The sequence below is a fragment of the Grammomys surdaster genome, unplaced genomic scaffold (assembly GCF_004785775.1).
Source record: "Grammomys surdaster isolate TR1022 unplaced genomic scaffold, NIH_TR_1.0 591, whole genome shotgun sequence".
NCBI lineage: Eukaryota > Metazoa > Chordata > Mammalia > Rodentia > Muridae > Grammomys > Grammomys surdaster.
This window is the reverse complement of record NW_021605010.1, coordinates 391,597-412,596: the sequence shown is the minus strand read 5'-3', so window position 1 is coordinate 412,596 and position 21,000 is coordinate 391,597. Positions and strand designations below refer to the sequence as shown.

Genomic DNA, 21,000 nt, shown 5'->3' with positions numbered 1-21,000 from the left:
TTTTCCCTCATTGTCTATGGGTCAATACAGCCCATACACAGACATTTTCTTTTCAGCTCTTTCACGGCACTTAGAGCCCAAGAACCAGATGACCTAGCACCAGCTTAACTGGAACCTCAGAATATGCTCCCCCACCCTAAGAGCAGGGTCACACAGCTTCATGTAGCCCAAAGCCCACACTGCACCAGAATGGGAAGAGTATAGTCAAACATCCTGCACTTCTGTCTCCACAAGTGGCCCTAGACCTGTAGCAGGACAGATGCAAGGCACAATTTAACCCAATAAGTGGTCTAGGACACACTACAACTCAAAAGTGTGGGTGTCCTGAATTTGTCTCTGGGGTTGACCTTTTCTGGCTGGTGTCAACTCCTAGTTGGAAACTATTTCCACCTCACTGTGTCTATTATTCTCCAGGCATTTGTCTTGCTGTGACACCCTGTGCATCTATGTCTCTTTGTCTCACCTTAGACTTTATCTAGAGAGTCTTTTCTCATTTCATGCCCTATGTCTTAGTACTCTATTAGTGCTCTGCTAGGATACAATGCCCAAAAGAGATTACAGAAAAAAAGAACTTATTGGGTATTACAGTTTATGAGGGTGAGTCTGCAACCGTAATGGCCATGAGCATGGAAACAGGCAGGTAGTCTTACTGAAATCTTACATCTCTTCCAAAGCAGGGGGGAAACAGTGAACTAACTGGGAATGGCATGGACTTTTGAAAATTTGAAACCCACCCCCAGTGACACATCTCCTCCAAAACGGTGACATCTTCTAATTGTTGCCAACAATTTCCACCAACTGGGGACCAAATATTCAAATTTATGAGCCAATATGGAACATTCTCACTCAACTTACCATATCTCTGTTAGTATCATGTGATCTATCTTTCCAAACAAGACACTGTGTATTTCTCCTGACTATTTCTAGTATCCAATATTTAAGTTTTTCTATTTTGAATTGCATCTTTGGGACATGGGCACAATTAATAGAGGCAGAACTACAGACATGATAATAGTGAGGAACAGCCTGATGTGACTATCCAGTGATGACAACAGGAACTGTGGCAGGTTCCTGGCCTGTGGTGCCATCAGGAGCCATGTCTGGGTCTAAGACCCTACAGAGCAGGGTTTCTTAACTCCAAAAGCCAGGCCAAAATTTCTGGTCTGGGCTTCTCCCCAGAAACATAGGGATGCTTGAGTGCTGTAAAAAAATAGGCCCCACCCCTCACCTAGTATCTTTTGAGAGCTGGGCCTGGAGGCATGAGGGCAGGTGAGCTGACCCAAAACCTAGGCAGTTACAATACTCAGGGGAGTGTTCTGTGCTAAAAGTGAATGTTGTAGGTAAGCTAGCCCCCAATTGCATGCATGGAGAAGTTGGCCTCACCACTCATCTCCAGTGAGGTAATATCAATGAGAGACACTCTCCTTCAACCTTACCTCTTACAGCTATGGCAGGCAAGAGACCTAACCCTGGGGTCATGAGAACGGAACTGGGCCTACCCCTCACCAACTGCAGTACGCAGAAGAGTAGGCCCTGCTCCTCACCTGGGAATCCCAATAGAGCTGACCCAGATAGCAAGGTCACAAGTGACATAGCCACAGGAGTATGAGCATGAAAGGATGGGGCCCACTATTTTTCTACATTATGGTGACATATTCAATTTAGAAATGGCCATTCCATACATCTTGATGCCTATAGTAGTCAGAAAAGCCAGTCCTGACCCTCACCTACTGTAGCATTAGGAGAGTATGCCCTACAACCTACCTGAGCAGAAGAGTAGAGCTGGCACTGGATGTGGGAATGGCAGGTGAGCTAAACCCAAGGACAGAAACAAGAAAGAGCCTTCCCTGTCTCCTGTCTGCTGGAGGTTAGGGAGAAGTAAGTGAGAGATCTCCTCCATTTTGCACTCAATACTATCAACAAGAGTGGGAGATGGTACTGACGGGTTCTTGAGAGCAGGAGAGTTGGACCTGCTCTCTCCTGTTACAGCACTCAGCAGGCATGGCACTTGACCTACCTTGGCGGCAAATCAAGTTGATCCTGATGTCAGGAGGGTTGGAAAACTGGCACCACAGTTTGTTTGCTGGGGGCAGTGTGGAAGAAGGAGATAGACACTCCTGAACCATCCACTTTAGCATCTAGGACAGACAGGAATATTGGCTTTAGGGACATGAAAGCAAGAGTCTCTGCCCCTTACTGGCTGCATCAATCAGGAGGGCCCTGAAACTTATCTGGGCAGTAAAGTAGAGCTGGTCCTCCCTCTTGTATGCTTTCAGTGCCAAACATGAGGTAAAGTCACTCTTCCCTTCTCACATCTGTCATCATCTATGGCAGGCTGGAGAGTTGTATCCAGGGTCATGAGACCAGAAGAACTGGCTGTATCCCTCACCAGCTGCAGCACTTGGGAGAGGAGGCCCTGCACCTTACCTGGGCAGCAGGGTAGAGCTGGCGCTGATAACAGGGCTTGCCGCTAAGGCAGCACTGAGGACATAAGAGTAGGAGAGCTGACAAGTTGACAGACTCAGATACTTCTCAGCCCAGATCCAGAGCTTTGAATTGGCCAAACCCACCGATGAGCTGATGGAGTATATAGGAAGCTGGTCTAACAGATACAAAACTACATGATCTCCATGACACAGAGTACACAAAAGGTTCTGAGGTGGGAAATGTTGCAATATTGGAAAGTAGTTATGAAGGGAGGAGGAATCGGATTGGGGTCCATGATGTGAAATTCACAAAAACACAATAAAATCTTTAAATAATAACTTTTTAAATGCATCCTTAGTTCTTTAGCATTTCATTCCACCTCCTCTCTGCTGTCTCAGAACCTGTCTTTACATCACTCTGTCTGGATGTTTAGCAAACAATCTTGACATCTCTATGCCCCAAACATGATCAAATTTTGTACAGACCCCTAGCCTCACCACAGAATTTCTAGAGTTGAACCACCAGATCCAAAGCCTCCACCATGATTAGGTTATCCATGCTCCCTAGTCCCATGCAAAGTCCTTAATTTTGATGAGAAGTAAACAATTCAGTCTATTCTAAGGCTTTCACTGCCAAAAAAAGGGAAACAAACAATATACCTAGGAGTAGTGTTTTGTGGGAAGATTGGGAAGGCTCACAATTTCTCTCTCTCTCTCTCTCTCTCTCTCTCTCTCTCTCTCTCTCTCTCTCACACACACACACACACACACACACACACACACGCAACCTACATGATCATTCAAGGCCTTACACCACCTACCATTTACTGGAAGAAGAATCAATCAAAGATGGCCATGTGCTCACAGATCATGAAATCCTTAGCCTGATCCTCTGGAGCCTCCCATTACACCTCACAACCACACAGAACTAAAGGAGGTTGAGCCCTCATGTAATCTATGCCAGTATCATATATCTACTCTCCAGGTGCAGAGACAAGATCCAGACCTTACAAGTTGACCCTATTGATTGTATCTTCCCTTAACACCTTGATCCTACTCACCAGTTTTGACAGGATCTCATCCAGAAAAAAAAGAAAAAACCAGACTTGAGGCCTTTGGCTGCACATAGCCCTCTCTCTCATGACCTTGCTGACATCCCAGCTTTTGAACTCATGAGTGTTACAGAATCCAGATTGTTGCCATTCTCCACACTGCAGACCACAGTATGTCTACCAAATTCTGTATCCCCTACCTACTTCTCATGTTTGTTTTCATAACAAGTCTAGAAGCTTCTCTAGTAATATGACAATGTTGGAAGATGAGAAATCCCAACATAATATGGAGACTCCTGTCAAATATGGATTTGAAACTCTTTTAAGCCTGTGACCATCACTTCCTTTCCTACCACCTCTATCCTCCTCACCCTGTCCTCCTGTACATCTCTTGGAATGTGGAAAATGGGACTTTGAATTTATTTAAAACATGTTCTTCAGTAAAGGCAGGAACCAGTCCCAACACTCAGGAGACAGAGGAAGGCTGATCTCTGGGTTTAATGTCAGTCTACAGAGTAAGTTGCAGGACACCCAGCTTAAGCAGTGAAGGACTTGGAAAACAGAAAGCTAAGATGATGTAATAGCACAAGTAAGCCATATTCCAATCCCAGGAAGCAGCAGAACTCAGCAGCTTCATCTATGTGGCTAAGGCTTTGCAGTCTAAAATAGAAAGGGCACTCCTGTTCTGGAAGACTTCTAGGGCACACCCAACTTCCTGGAGAAACAAGCTATCCATCGACACCTCCATTATCCAGATACCTCAGCACTCACCTTCATTAGTGTGTTAGTCAGTATTTCCATTATTAGGACAACATGCCACAATGAAGACAAAACTTATAAAGAACAACATTTGATTGAGGTGGCTTACAGGTTCTGAGACTCATCCAGTATCATGGCAGGAAGCACGGCAGCATCCTGGGAGGCATGGTGCTGGAAGACATGAGAGTACTACACCTTGTTTTGAAGGCAAACAAAAGAATGGCTTCCAGGCAGCTAGGAGAAGAGTAGTAAAGCCCACCTACACAGTGACATACTTCCTCCAATAAGGTCACACCTACTTCAACAGGGCCACACTTAATCCAACAAGGACACACTTCTTAATAGTGCCACTCCCTGAGCTAAGCATATTCAAACCAACACAATCAGACAGGCAGATCCAGAAGGATGCAGGTCAAATTACCTCCCTACACTCATTTTACTGCTTTCTTAGTCCTCAAGGGAAAGCCCTCTGCTCATAGTAGCCTGCTATACCCCTGGACCTCCATTATACAAACTCCTCCCCACCACACCCCAATCCACTACTTGCTGAGTTACCAGGAACACATCCAACTGCTGCTGAGATACTTGCACTTACCCCTAAGTTCCATTTCCCAAGCCAATGCCACCAACCAGAGGACAAATACACCAGGAAAATTGAGGTGATCCCTTATCCCAATAACTGCTATGACAAGAAGTGTTTTCAACAAAATGATAGAAGAAAACGTTTGCAATCTATAGAAAATGATGCCTATAAACATACAAGAAGCTTAAAGAACACCAAATAGCTTGTGTCATAAAAGAAAATCCTCCTACCACATAATAATCAAACCACAAAATCCATAAAACAAAGAAAGATTATTGAAATCTGTAAGGGGAAATGGGCAAGAGTAATACCCAACTTCTCAACAGAAACTCTAAAACCTAGAAGGGCCTGGACAGATGTGTAGAAGCTTCAAAAAACCCCACAGATGGTCACTTATACACAGGAAAACTCTCAATTAAAATATATGAAGAAACCAAGACATTTCAAGCACAAGAAAATTTAAACAGTATCTATCAACAAATCTAGCCCTGGGGAAAACACTACAATTAAAACTCCAAACCAAAGAGAATCAGTACACCCAAGAAATCCCAGGAAATAAGTAATGGTATACCAACAGAAACAATAAGGGACACACACACACACACACACACACACACTAACACTACCAACATCAAAATAACAGGAATTAAAAATCACTAGACACTAATATCTCTTAACATCTGTGTACTCGATCTAACAATAAAAAGATTTATGTTAACAGAATTAGTGTGAAAGCAGGATTCATCGTTGTGCTGTGTACAAGAAACACACACCAGCAATAAAGGTAGACATTATCTCAAAGTAAACAACTAGACAAAAAGGTTTCCAACAACAAAAAATAAGTAACCAAGAATCAAGGTGGAGAAACTATTGTAATATCTAATAAAAAGTAGACGTTCAGTAAAAAATAATAAAAATATATGTGGAAGGATACTTCATACTCATCAAAAGAAAGATCGACCAAGATGATATCTCCATCCTGAATATTTATTTCCTAAACATGGGGTCACCTAAATTTGTAAAAGAAACATTGCTAAACCTTGTATCATACATTGAACTACACTCAGTAGTAGTAGGAGGCTTCAGTATGCAACTCTCACCAAAAGACAAGTCATCAAGATAAAAATAACAGAGAAATAATGAAATTAACTGACATCATGAATCAAATGGACCTAACAGATATCTACAGAACATTTTAACCAAACATAAAAGAATTTCTATTTTTCTGAGCACCTCAGAGAACCCTTCTCCTAAACTGACCAGATGTCAGTTACAAAGCAAGCCTCAATAGACAAAAGAAAATTGAATTAACTCCTTGTACCTTATCAGAATACCACAGAATAAAGCTGGACTTTAACAGCAACAAAAACAACAGAAAGCCTATGAACTCATGGAAAATGGACCACTCAATCTACTCAATGATCTCTGGGTCACAAAGATATAAAGAAAGAAATAAAAGACTTTCTAGATGAGCAGAATGTAAAGTGAATAATTAAATTAATAACAAAAGTAATAACAATAATAATAGTAATAATTTTTTAAATACTTTCTAGAACTCTACAAAATTAAGGCACGTTATACCCAAACTTATGGAACACAATGAAAGCAGTGCTAAGAAAAAAATGTTCATAGAAATAAGTGCCATCAAAAAGGAATTGGAGAGTCCTCATAGCAAGAATTTATAATTACATATGCTATTCTTCCAGAGGTACTGAGTTTAATTTCCAGCAACTACATGGTGGCACACAACCACCTGTCATGGGATGATGGGATCCTATGCCCTCTTGTGGTATATCTGGGGACAGCAACACTGTGCTGATATACATTAAAATAATAAGTCTTTAAAATTACATCTGAAAGCTCTAGAAAAAAAGAGAAGTAAACACACCCACGAAGAATAGATGGGTGGAAATAATAAAATCAAGGCTGACATCAATCAAAAAGAATCCATGTGAACAATACAAAGAATCAACAAAACCAAGAGCTCACTCTTTGAGAAAATCAACAAGATGAACAAAACCTTAGCCACACTAACTAAAAGAGAGACAGGTGGTACCCAAATTAACAAAATCAGAAATGAAAAGGAAGACATTAAAAACACTGAGGAAATGAAAAGAATCATTAGATCTTACTTCAAAAAACCTGTACTCCATACAATTGGAAAATCTAAGTGAAATGGAATATTTTCTAGACAAATGCCAATTACTAAAACTGAATCAAAATCAGGTAAATTATCTCATTACTCCTATAACCCCTAAGGAAATAAAAGCAGCCATTAAATGTTCCCCATCAAAATGAAAAGTCCAGGGCCAAAAAGTTTTAGCAGACAATTCTACCAGACTTTCAAAAAAGAGCTAATACCAATACTCCTAAAACTTTCCACAAAATAGAAATAGAAGAACACTGTCAAACTCACTCTATGAGACCATGGTCACCCAGACACCTAAACCACACAAAGACTCATCAAACAAAGAAAATTTAAGACCAATTTCTCAATGATGCAAAATACTCAATAAAATATTTTCAAACCTAATCCAAGAACACATCAAAGACATCAACTAGCATGATCAAGTTGACATCAACCCAGGAATGCCAGGTTGGTTCAAAATATGAAAATCCATCTACATAATCCATGATATAAACAAATTGATAGAAAAAATCACAAGTTCTTCTCATTAAATGCTGAAAAAGCCTTTGACAAAAATCCAACACCTCTTCATGTTAAAAGTCTCAGAGAGATCAGGAATACAATGGACCAACCTGAAGATAATAAATGCAAAAGAAGAAAGTCAACAGCCAATATCAAATTAAATGAAGAGAGATATACAACATTTCAATAAAATTCCAGGATAAGACAAGTTTGCCCAACCCTCCCACCAGCAGTCTCTCTCTCTCTCTCTCTCTCTCTCTCTCTCTCTCTCTCTCTCTCTCTCTCATATATATATATATTATATATATGTAATATATAATATATATACACATATATGTGTGTGTATGTCTGTATGTATGTATATATATATGTACATATATATATATATATATATTCACATTCGAGCCAGCCCAATAAGACAACTAAAGGAGACCAAAGGTATACAAAGTGGAAAGGAAGAAGTGAATGTATTACATTTGCTTATATAGTAGTGTACATAAGTAATCCAAAAAATTCTTCCAGAAAACTTCTTCAGCTGATAAACATTTTTTAGCAAAGTGGCTGGATACAAAAATGACTCAGTTGCCCACACTTATACATACAATAACTGGATTAAGAAAGAAGTTAGGGAAACAACACCCTACACAATAGCCACAAATAATATAAAATATCTTGATGCAACTCCAACCAAGCAAGTGGGAGTCCTATACAACAAGAACCTCAAAACTCTTATGAGAGATACTGGGGGAGAAATTAAAAGATGGAAAAATCCCATGCTCATGGATCTGTAGGATTAATATATAGAAAATTGCCATCTTACCAAAAGTAATCTATATGTTCAATGCAATTCCTATCAAAATTCCAAAACAAATCTTTAAAAATCATAAAAAGGAAACTCTTAACTTCATATGGAAAAACAAAAAGTCCATAATAGCTAAAAACAATTGTGTACAATAAAAGAACTTCTGGAGATATCACCATTCCTGATCTCAAGATGAACTACACAGCAATAGTAATAAAAACTTCATGGCATTGGTGAAGAACCATATAGGTTGAGCGAAGGAATTGAATGAAAGACCCAGAAATGAACCCACACACATACCAACACTTGAATTTGACAAAGTTAAAACCATACAATAGAAAAAAGAAAGCAACTTCAGTAAATGGTGCTGGTCTAACTGCATGTCTGCAGGTAGAAGAATGAAATAGATTTATGTCTATCACGCTGCAGAAAACTCAAGTTCATGAGGATCAAAGAACTCAACATAAAACCGGGTACACTGAGACTGAAAGAAGAAAAAGTGACAAAGAGTCTTTAAGGTTTGGTAAAGGAGAAAAATTCTGATCAGAACATCAATGGCTTAGGCTCTAAGATCAACAATTCATAAATGGGACCTGATAAAACTAAAAAGTTTCTGTAAGGCAAAGGACACTGTCAACAGGACAAAATCACAGCCTACAGATTGGGAAAAGATATTTACCAACCCTACATCCAACAGAGAGCTAATATCCAAAATACACAAAGAACTCAAAAAGATAGACACCAACAAACCAAACCACCCAATTCAAAAATGTGTTACAGAGCTAAAGAGAGAATTCTCAACAGAAGGAATCTTGAGGCACTTAAAGAAAGGTTCACAGTCCTTAGTCATAAGAGAAAGGCAAATAAAATGACTCTGGGATTCTATTTTACACTCATCAGAATAACTAAGATCGAAAAGTCAAGTGGCAGCACATGCTGTGGAGGATGTGGAGCAAGGGAAACACTCCTTCACTGATATTGGTAGTACAAAGTTATATAAACACTCTGGAAATCAATCTGGCAGTTTCTGAGAATATTGGGAAAAGGTCTATAATTACTATAGGGCTCCTGGGCATATACTCCAAAAGATGGTCAAACATGCCACAAGGACATGGATTCTGCTATGTTCAAACAGCTTTATTTGTAATAAAGTCAGAAACTAGAAACAACCTAATTGCCTCTCAATCAAAGACTGCACACAGATAATGTGGTTCATTTATATAATGAGGTACTATTAAAAACAAGGACATCATAAATTTTGCAGGCAAATGGATGAAACTAAAAGTTATCAATCTGAGTGAGGTAACACAGGCCCGAAAGGACTTGGACTTATCACTTATAAGTGGATATTAGTCACAAAGTACAGGATTCCCATGCTACACTCCATGGACCCAAAGAAGCTATACAAGAAGGAAGGCTCAAGCAAGGATGCTCCAATCACACTTACAAAGGAGAATAAAATAGTCAGAGAAGGCAATTCAAGGGAGGGATCTGAGTAGAGGGTGGAATGGAAAGGCTCACGGGGACATTCAGGGTTGGGTGTGTGGAGTGACAAGAGAGAAGGACAGAGGGCCAGAGGACCAGGATAAATGGAAATCTGCGTTTAGCAGAGTTGAGGTTAGGGGTGTCTTGAGGTCATGACAGAGTCCTGGGATAGGGGAGGTGCTCAGGAATCAGAGGGATGACCATACTTTCAGCATTGGGGATATGGAACCTGAAGAGTCTACCTCCTATAGCCAGGCAAAACCACCTCCACAGTGGACAGATAAGGAAACCAGCCCAAACACTAAACTTTTGACCTAAAACGTTTCCTGTCTACAAAAAATGTAGGGACAAAATGAAATAAAAACTGAGAAAATTGAAAACCAATGGCTGGACCAAGTTGAGAATTATTCCATGGGTAAGCAACAATCCCTGACACTACTAATGATACCCTATTATGACTGCAGTCAAGAGCCTAACATGACTGTCTTCTGAGAGGCTACACCCAGCAACTGATTGAAACAGAAGCAGAGACTCAAGGTCAATCATTGGACAGAGTTCTGGCTTTCCAATGGAAGAGATGTCAGAAAGTTGAGGATGCCAAAATTGATAAGAACTCCACAGGAAGACCAATAGAGTCAATAACCTGGACCCTGTTAGCTCTCACAGATTGAACTAACCCTCCACCCCCACATAATGTAAGAATTGGTTTTTGGTTTTGAATGCTTGATCTTCATGTGGGTCCACTAACAAAATGAAGCTGGATCTGTCTCATTCTCTATTTACTGTGATCAGATTCCCATCCTCTACTTGGGCTGCCTGGGTAGGCCTCAGTGATAAAGGATGGACCTAGTCCTCATAGAACCACATGACCCAGGGTTAGGAGGTACACAAGAGGAGGGAATAATGGGGACAGGAATTTGTAAGGGTGGGACCAGGAAGAAAGGAGAAAGAGAGTTTTTGACTGGAATGTAAGCTGAATTTTAAAAAGAAAAATAAAGTCCTTATCAACAACAACAACAACAAAAAAGAACCCAGACAAACAAGAATAGACTGGGTTATTGGGATAGTTGATGCTAGTTAGCTGCCTGGAGCTAAGGAATTAGCAGTGATTATGAAGAGATGAGCATCACTGACATGAATTTTTCTTGTAAGTGTTTTCTGGGACCACAGAGAAGTTTTGTTTCAGAGATAGACTTCGTGCTGGCAGCCGGACTGGGTAATATGTAAGAATCAACCAAGTAGTACTGGTTTTGAATGCATGGTTTCACAGCATGCTTGCTATGAAGTTGAAGTTGCCTTGGAGACCTCAAGATGTTAGAGAAAGCAAAACCATGGGATATGTCGTGAGGAAAACTGCTAACATGGAGTGGAAACAGCCCAAAAGAAAGAAATTGTTTGATCTGAAGAACGCTTTGACATCAGACATGGAGATGCAGAATTTGAAGTTTACCCAGCTGGTTTTCTCTCTTGCTTTTGTCCAGAATTTCCTCACAATTACCTTTTAGAAAGGTAATGCATATCCCATGATTTTGGATTTTATAGGAGATCACAGTTAAGTGATTGGATGAACCTCAGAAGAGACTTCCACCTTTGCACTTTTAACATTGTTGAGACTGTGATAGACACGGGAGACTTTTGAAGTTGGACTAAACGTACTTTGCATTATGCTATGGCTAGGTATGGCCTCTACGCTGGTTTAAATATGCTTGGCATAGGGAGTGGCACTATTAGGAGGTGTGGCCTTGTTGGAGGAAGTGTGTCACTGTGGGGATGGGACTTGAGACCCTCCTCTCAGCCACCTGGAAGCCAGTGTCTCCTGGCTGCAGTTGGATCATGATGCAGAACTCTCAGCATTTTCTACAGCACCATGTCTGCCTGGATGCTGCCAGCTTGATGCCATGATGTTAATGGACTGAACTTATGAACCTGTAAGCCAGCCCCAGTAAAATGTTGACTTTTACAAGAATTGCCTTGGTCATGGTGTCTCTTCACAGCAATGGAAACCCAAAGATAAATACATATGTAACTCTCAAGGAGGTCAGGGGTCTGGATATTTTGGTGGCTTCTCTTGAGTATTACCTTGACTGCACCTGGTATCAACTAAAACTCAAACTGCTGAGCACTCTTGTGAAGAGGATTCTTGATCAGATTATTTGAAGCAGAAAGACAGGAAAGAAGGAAATTGAGCTTTTTTCCTGCCTGCCCTAACTCTCCCTGGCTAACTCATCTAATCTTTTACTGTGGCTGGTAATGAATCCAACTTCTTCTTGATTGCACCAGAAGCTCTGCAGGCACCTTCCAGGACTGTAATAGCACTGCATGGGATAGAGGAATATTAACAATCTCATGAATCAAGAACTACTCAATCCTCAGCCTTTCCATTATGGGACAATCATTGTTGAACCTGCTGGCTGTAGCCTGTTAGCCAGTCTAATAAATCGATAAAGAGATGGAAGATTAAATAGATGATAGATACATAGATAGATAGATAGATAGATAGATAGATAGATATCCAAAGATAGATACATACATACACACATATATAAAATACTTAAATAGATGATACATAAATATACATACATACACACACATGAACATAAACACAAGATGGACAACAGATTCATATAAACATAGACACAGAGATGATAAGAGAGAAAGAGGCAGATGTATAGACAGACTGATTGATTGATTGATTGATTATGTCAGTCCTCATCCTTTAGAGAACCCTTACTAATGCAGGCATTGGTGTGATTCTTGGGAGTTTTAAGGAAAAGCATAGGGAAACTTGAGTTCAGTGTTCAGAAACATGCAGCTCAGGGACCTTGAGCTAAGGAGGACACTCCCTAGACAGAAGATGAAGGGAGAGAATGCTAAGAAAGTGCATGAGAAAAACCCATAATGGTATGTGTGACAGTGGCCTGTAGAATACAGAAACCTAGATAATAATATGTGAAGTAAAGGCACAAGACACCAGTGATCACACACTATGTGGTTCTGTTTACCTGAACCATGCATACTAGGCAAGTCTGTAGATACAAAATTCAAACCTTATATAAAGTCTATTAACACAGATCATAAAGCATGGAGAGCTGGTGAAAGAGAACTTGGACTGTTGGGAGGAAGAGGTAAGTGACTCGGCATGAGATGTGGACTGCAGAAATCTCTGTTCACACATCAAGAAAGACAGTTGGTTGATTTCTTCAGTGCCATTCATTGGTAAGAAGAACACGCCTTGGAGCTTTGGAGAACCACAGTAGGAGGGAGAATGTGAGCAGTGACCTATGGCCTGGTTTACAGCAGTTCTCTCAGAGGCACAAAGACAGAGCCATTCTCAACAGAAGTGGGGACACCTGACTGCCTCAGCCCAATCAGCGGGCTAAGAAGCAGATCTGGTATGTTGGCAGTATTTTTCCAATACCAATTTCCTTGGGAGTGAGGTCAATGTCCTCAGGAGCAACATGGCCTGACACAGAGAAATTCTGGAGGATGGTGGTGAAGAAAATGAACAATTCGTTGCGGGCAATGCCTTCGCCAAGACAAATGCGCTTTCCTGTGTGCACAGAAAATGATCCATGTGAGCACCCATCCACTGTATAGCCTTTGGACAGTCACATCCCTAAACCCGTTTACACATCCCTCCCCACTGCAATAAACAACAATGATTTTGACCATCACCCTGTAATTCAAGTTGGAAGGTGAAGAGAATTTTGTAGGCAAATGGAACTAAAAAATATCATCTGAGGGAGGTAACCCAGACCCAAAAGAACATGTGCAGTATGTACCCACTGATTAGTGGATATCAGCCAAAATGTACAGGAGGATACCAATGATATACCCCCAAACTCTAAAGATGCTATACAAGAAGGAAGGCCCAAGCAAGGCTGCTTGAATCTCACTTAGAAAAGGGAAAAAAATAGCCATGGGACACAGAAAGAGTGAGGGAACAGAGTGGGAGGGGGTATAGAAAGGCTACTAAGGTGGGGTGGGTAGGGGGGTTAGGATCAGGAGTGAAGAGAGTCAGTAGAGAGGGCCAAAAGTATGAATGAAATTTTCCAGCAGCTGCTGGAGACAGGGCAGATGGGGGAATATCTATGAAATTAAAGAGACCTTGGATGGAAGAGGACCCTCAAGGTCATGGGGGTGACTTTAGCTGAGACTCATAGATATAAGGATGTGGAAACTGATGATCCCACCCCCTGTAGCCAAGTAGGACTCCAGTGGATGGATAAGAACACCAGACCACCCACAAAGTTTGAATCAAAAATGTGTCCTGTCTAAAAGAATTGCAGGGACAAAGATAAGGCTGAGACTGAGAAAACAAACAAGCAATAACTGTCCCCACCCTACCAAGGACAAACACCAATCCATGACACTATTAATAATATTCTGTTGTGCTTGCAAACAGACGCCTAGCATAGCTGTCCTCTAAAAGACTCCACCCAGCAGCTGATTGAGACATATATACCCATAGCCAAACATTGGATGGAGCGTGAAGCCCCTTATGGAAGACTTCAGGTAAGGATTGAGGGCGCTGAAGGGGTTAGAGTCTCCACTAGAAAATCAACAGAGTCTACTAACCTGGACCCTTAGGGGCTCTCAGAGACTGAATCTTCAACCAAAGAACAGAAGTGGCTTGATGTAGCCCCACAACCCACACGTGTGTAATGATGTGCAGCTCAGTCTCCATGTTGGTCCTTAAACACCTGGAGCAGGCAATATCTCTTAAGCTCTTGCCTGACTATGGAATCCATTCCCCAATAGGGCTGGTTTGCCTGGCCTCAGTGGGAGAGGGTGTGCCTGATCCTGCAGAGATTTGATGCCCCAGGGGATACCAAGAAGGCTAACCATCACAGAGGAGAAGGGGAAGTGAGGGGGAAAGGATTCTGTGAGGGGTGGGGACGGTGAGAGGAGACAGTGTTTTGTAGATAAATAAATGGATAAATAAACAGAAAAATAAATAAGAAATAAATAAATAAATAAATAAATAATAAATAAATTTCCCTTGCAGGACCAGTGAGGTGCCTTCCTACGAACAGGAGCTTTTGATGAGTCCTGCGACCATGAGTTGAATCCCCTGGAACCACATAATGGAAGGTGAGAACCAGCCTCCCACACTGTCCTCCAACATAAACACATACCATAGCGCACATATAGACACATGTAATCACATAATAAATAAATCAAAAAATGAAGGACCAATTCTTGGTGGATGTCCCATGGCCACTTTTGAAAGATTTGCAGTTTTTGTTAGATTACCAGAGTCCTTGCTCCAGAACTGTAATAACCCTGTTGTGGGTTGCACTGGTGCTGTTGTGTTCTGATGTTATTTCTGCTTTCTCAAGAGGAGCTGCCCCTCAGGAGGAGTAGGTCACATACTCAAGTGATCTCATGTGAGCATTCTCCCCATTGTAATTTGTCAAATAAAGGCTAGAGCCTGTGATTGGGCAGTGGAATGGGAAAGTGGGACTGGTGATCTTAAAGAGGGGGAGCAGCAGGGGAGAGGACAGAGGAAGAAGAGGTAGAAATTAATATGGAGCAGAATCACATGGCCTGGAGAAGCTGTAAGTAGAAAGGAGTCTCACAGCTGAGGAAAAAAGTAATGTAGTGATAGCTCTGCCCAATATAAGCATATACCTTATAAATATGATAACTGGGTTGTATGTTTTTTATATATGCTTTTTCGGGTAAGAAATTACAACATAACTGAATTAAAATAGAAGAAAAACAGGTTTATGTACACAATATGAATTTAACATCTCCACTGTCTCTCGTTTCTCATATGAAGAGATTAATACTCATCTCATAGGGCTGTCCTGAGTGTAACAACAGTTTAGAAAGAATTCTATATAAACTTGACATGGAGTCACATGCCTGTATTCCCAGCACTTGGCAGACTGAGGCAGGAAGGTGATGGGTTCCAAAAACCTGACCTACAGAGAGAGACCACTGTGACAATATCATTCTCTGTTCTGTCTCTCATCTTCCTCTCTTTCTCTCTGCCTCCTTTTTCTTCACCTTGACATTAATGAACTTGAACAAGCAAGTTCAGAAACACAATTGTTCAGACAATTGAGAATGGGCAGGGACATGTGATAAGGGGTCTGTGGCACCCACTGGGTTCTCAGAATCATAGGAAGCTGTTGCTGGTTTATAACCTAAGGCATGGAGCACCATAGAGCAATGGGAGCCTGAAAGCCCATGAACAGACACCACATCCTGCCCTATACTTCAGATATTATTGGCTGCAACTGTCTATCTGAAGTCTAGAGACACAGGAGGGATTTCCAAGCAACTCCTGTGCTCTCCATGTTATTGGAAAATTATGCCTGTATGGGAGAATTTAGAAAAAGAACACCATATGTTTGGCCATCTCTTTTTCATAATTTAGGTGATGTGAGCTTAGAAATTGGTGGAATAGCCCTCTGAGATGGTTCTCCTAGAACTGGTTTTGTGACCTAGGTTTTTCCTGAATAGTTCAATATCTTATCTCACTCTTGACATGATATTCTCATGTCTGGACCTGACTATTTGGACACCCTCCATGGCTCTTTGCCTCTATTTTCTTTTAGCTTGCTTGCCTCTTTGCTGGCTTGCTTGTGTCCCACAGTATTCTACCTGAACCTGTGTCTATACCTACCATTAATATGTGTCTTTCTATCTATTATTTTCTTCCTGCATCTTCTAAATGCCCTAGCTAGCATGCTAACCACTTCACTTTTCTGTTTAAATGTGTCTACCCATATATTCACTCCATGTATTTCTCTTACATCCCTTTATCTCCACACCTCTGTCTTGCTAAACTTGGCATGTTATGCAGTTTTATCTCACTGTTCCACATGTTGCCAACACTGAAGAAGAAATAAGACCACTATACTACACAGAGGCAGGAGCAGGGCTGAGCCCAGGATTACTGAAATCATTTACACTCAAGACTATACAATTCTTGCCTGAAACATGGCTAAAAAGGAAATCACTCACCTAACACCTCCCGGTGAGGGATGATGTCAGAGAGGCTCACCAGGAATGGATCTACTAGAATGCATCATGAAAGGAGCTGGAAGTATGGACACTTTGGAAGATAACTTGCTTAGCAAACAGAAAGCCTTGGATTACATCCCTAGGATGAGAGTACGGCAGGCATGAGATTGAGGAACAATTAAGGTGTAAAAATGGCTTCTAGAATATCCTTTTCTCAAAAAAAAAAAAAACCAGTATAGCTAAACCAATCTTGAACAATAAAAGAATTTCTGGAGGTATCATCATCCTGATCTCAAGTGGAACTGCAGAGCAATAGTAATTTAAAAAGTATGGCATTAGTGTAGAAACGGAAAAGTTGATCAATGGAATTCTATTGATCAGGACCCAGAAATAAACCCACATACCTATCAACACTTGATTTTTGATAAAGCCTAAACCATACAATGGTAAAAAAGACAGCATCTTCAATAAATGGTTCTGGTCTAATTGGATGTCTGCATGTAGAAGAATGCAAGTAAATCTATCACCTTGTCAAAACTCAAGTACAAGAAGATCAAAGACCTCAACGGAAAACCAGGTACACTAAGTCAGAAAGGAGAGAAAGTGGGAAAGAGCCTTGAATGTCTTGGTAAAGGAGACAATTTCTTGATCTGAACACCAATGGCTCAGGCTCTAAGATCAACAATTGATAAATGGGACCTCATAAAACTGAAAAGTTTCTGTAAGGCAAAGGACACTGTCAATAGGACAAAATAGCTGCCAACAAATTGTGAAAAGGTCTTCACCAACCCTCCATCTGACAGAGGGCTAATATCCAAAATGTATAAAGAACTCAAGAAGTTACACACCAACAACCCAAATAACCCAATTAAAAATGGTGTACGGAGCTAACCAGAGAATTCACAACACAAGAGTTCTGAATGGCTAAGAAGCACTTAAAGAAACGTTCAGAGTCCTTAGTCGTCAGGAAAATGTAAATCAAAACAACTCTGAGATAACACCTTACACCCATCAGAATGGCTAAGATCAAAAACAAATGTACACAACAATCTATTGAAGATGTGAAGCAAAAGGGAACATTCCTCCATTGCTACTGGGAGTACAAACTTGTACAACCACTTTGGAAATCAATTTGGCAGTTCTCGGAAAACTGGGACTAGTTCTACCTCAAGTCCCAGCTATACCACTCCTAGGTATATACCCAAAAGATGCCCCACTACAGCACAGGGACACTTGGTCAGTTATGTTCAGAGCAGCTTTATTCGTAACAGGCAGAAACTCAAAAAAACCTACATATCCGTCAACTGAAGAATGGATTAGGAAAATGTACATTTATGTAATGGAATGCTATTCAGCTTTTAAAAACAGAGATAGGATGAATTTTGCAGGCAAATGGATGGAACTTGAGAATAACATCCTGAGTGAAGTAACCTAGACACAAAAGGACATGCATGGTATGTACACACTGACAAGTGGAAATTAGCTGTAAAGTACAGAATACCTATGCTACACTCCACAGACCCAAAGAATCTGAGCTCACAGGCAAGCACAAGCAAGGAGGCTCCAATCTCACTTAGAAGGGATAGCTTGTCACCCCATCCACCAACAATTACATAAACTTTCACTCCTGTCTTTTTAAATTTTATTTTATTTTTATTTTTATTTATTCACTCTATATCCCACTCACTGCCCCCTCCTTGTCATCCCCTCCCCTTATCCTCTTCAATATCACCCAGAGTTGGATGAAATGAAATTTCAATGCCCATCACTCCTCTGATACATCTCACCTGTCCCTATCCCACTATTCTTGGAACTTGCAACCTGACGTGTGACTTTACCATCTTAAGACGTTCACGTAGGATGAAGCAACAATTTAAAACTTCTTCATATTATAATTGTTTAACAATTTATTATTGTGAACTATTATTATGAACTTTTTTTTCTGTCTTCTTTAAGGCAAAACAAGCTACAATAGTCTCTTATCTTAAGTTCGTATGGACAAATATGAGTGAATATTGTTTCTTTCTGCAAACATTAGCCACCGGGGCCAGTTCATCCCCTGGTTTTCTGGCCACTGGATCTAATATAATTGGTATTCAGATGCTATTTAAAAATGGAGAATTTTGAAATAGTTTCATGCTGTTCTACTGCTATCTTATGGTGTGTTACTTTTTTACTACTTCTAAAAATGTGTTGTTGCTTACCTTTTTGAGACACAGTTATGTTTTCAAAATACAGGATCAAAAACAGGATTATTGACTTATTATTAGATGTGGTTAAAACTCATAACTTGGGGTTAGTAATTGAAAGTCTATGGTCAGAAAAACCTAAATCATGTGACATGATTCCATTCTGGGGTATAACCAACACACAGCTAGTTGCCATCTTTACTAAGGGCTGAAGAAGGTAGAGCCATAGATTTGCCACCATCTTGACTAAGGGCATTCATGTACCAGTCAGTCATCCCTGTTATGGGAAGTCATGGCTTCACTGTCATCCTGATTAAGGACAACAACATGTGCCTTCAGCAGTCCCGGGGAGCAGGACTCCAATAGTACTTTTGTATTTCAATAAGGTATTTGTATGATTTCTGTACTGTCTTGACAAATGGTTTTCAATATCGCTCTATGTTTTTACTCTTTAAATGGTGATTTACCTTAAGATTACTTTGGACATTTTACAACATTAAAAAGGTTATAGAATATTGAATTAAAAATATATCTGAACTTGGTTTTTATAATGTTGTTAACCTGTAATATAAACTTAAGATTTTTATTAGCTATAGATTGTTACAATGATATACCATATAAAGGTCAAAAAAGTTACCATTCTCTTTATGGACTATGCTTATTGATTAAAGGATTTTGTTCTCATGCTAGAAGTTCTTCAATTCAGTAATCATGATTCTTGTAAGGCTCAAACTTAACAGGCTTTAGTCTCAAAAGCCACTATAACTGTTCTTGTCTCATAAAAACTACTATAATTAAATACAAATTGACAGTCAGTTATGTTATGAATGATTATTTCCTTTGATGAGTTCAAAATTATATTTAAAGTCATACTAAGAGACCTGCTGAATATAACATTAAAAGATTAAACATATTAAAACAGACTGCCAAGTTCTTTTTTTTAATTTTTTATTGGATGTTTTATTTACATTTCATATGTTGTCCCCTTAACCCATCCCCCACCCACCCAGGAACCCCCTATCCCCTCACCAATCCTCCTTCTTCTCTGTGGATGTAACCCCTACCTACCCCCCCACTCCCACCTAACCACCCTCAAAATTTCCACCCCCTGGGGTGTCCAGCCTTCATGAGGTCAAGGATCTCTTCTTCCACCTATGCCCAGCAGGGCCCTCCACTCTTACGTATTCAGCTGAAGCCCTGGATCCCTCCCTAAGTGCTCCCAGGCTGGTGGTTTAGACCCAGGGAGCTCTGGTTGGTTGGTATTGTTGCTCTCCTCATGGGGCCACAAACCCTTTCAGCTCCAATGGCCTTCACTCTGACTCCTCCATTGGGAACCCCAGGATCAGTTCAATGGCTAGTTGTGAGCATCTGCCTCTGAATATGGCAGACTCTTGAAGGCCTCTGAGGAGATATCCATATCAGGCTCTTATCAGCATGCACTTCCTGACTTCCACATCAGCATCTACCTTTGGTGACTGCACATGGGATGGATACTCAGGTGGAATGGTCTTCAGACGGCCCCTCCTTCAGTTTCAGTCCCTCAATTTGTCTCCATATTTGCTCCCTTGAGTATTTTGTGGCTCCTTCTAAGAAGGACCGAATCACCCCCACTTGGTCTTCCTTCTTTATGAGCTTCATGTGGCCTGGAGTTGCATCTTGGGCATTTCAAGGTTCTGGGCTAATATCCAATAATCAGTGAGTGAATACCATCTGTGTTCTTTTGTGATTGGCTTACTTCACTCAGGATGATAATTTCTAGTTCCATCCATTTACCTAGGAAACTCTCAAATTCATTGTTTTTAATAGCTGAGTAATACTCCATTGTGTAAATATACCACATTTTTTTAATCCATTCCTCAGTTGAAGGACATCTAGGGTTCTTTCCAGCTCCTGGCTATTATAAATAAGGCTGCTATGAACATAGTTGAGCATATGTCCCGGTTATATGTTCCAGCATCTTCTGGGTATATGCCTAGGAGTGGTATAGCTGGATCCTCAGGTAATGCTATGTCCAATTTTCTGAGGAACCACCACACTGATTTCCAAAGTGGTTGCACCATCTTGCAGTCCCACCAA

General features: G+C 40.6%; 1 protein-coding gene across 1 annotated transcript in view; it reads right to left on the bottom strand.

Moving 5' to 3' along the window:
- Positions 1 to 13,116: 13,116 nt before the first annotated feature.
- Positions 13,117 to 21,000, bottom strand: part of LOC114633377 (cytochrome P450 2B9-like) — a 29,870-nt gene continuing 21,986 nt past the window's right edge. The window contains 1 exon segment of the mRNA XM_028781963.1: positions 13,117 to 13,307. Coding sequence (XP_028637796.1) covers positions 13,117 to 13,307 — 191 coding nt within the window.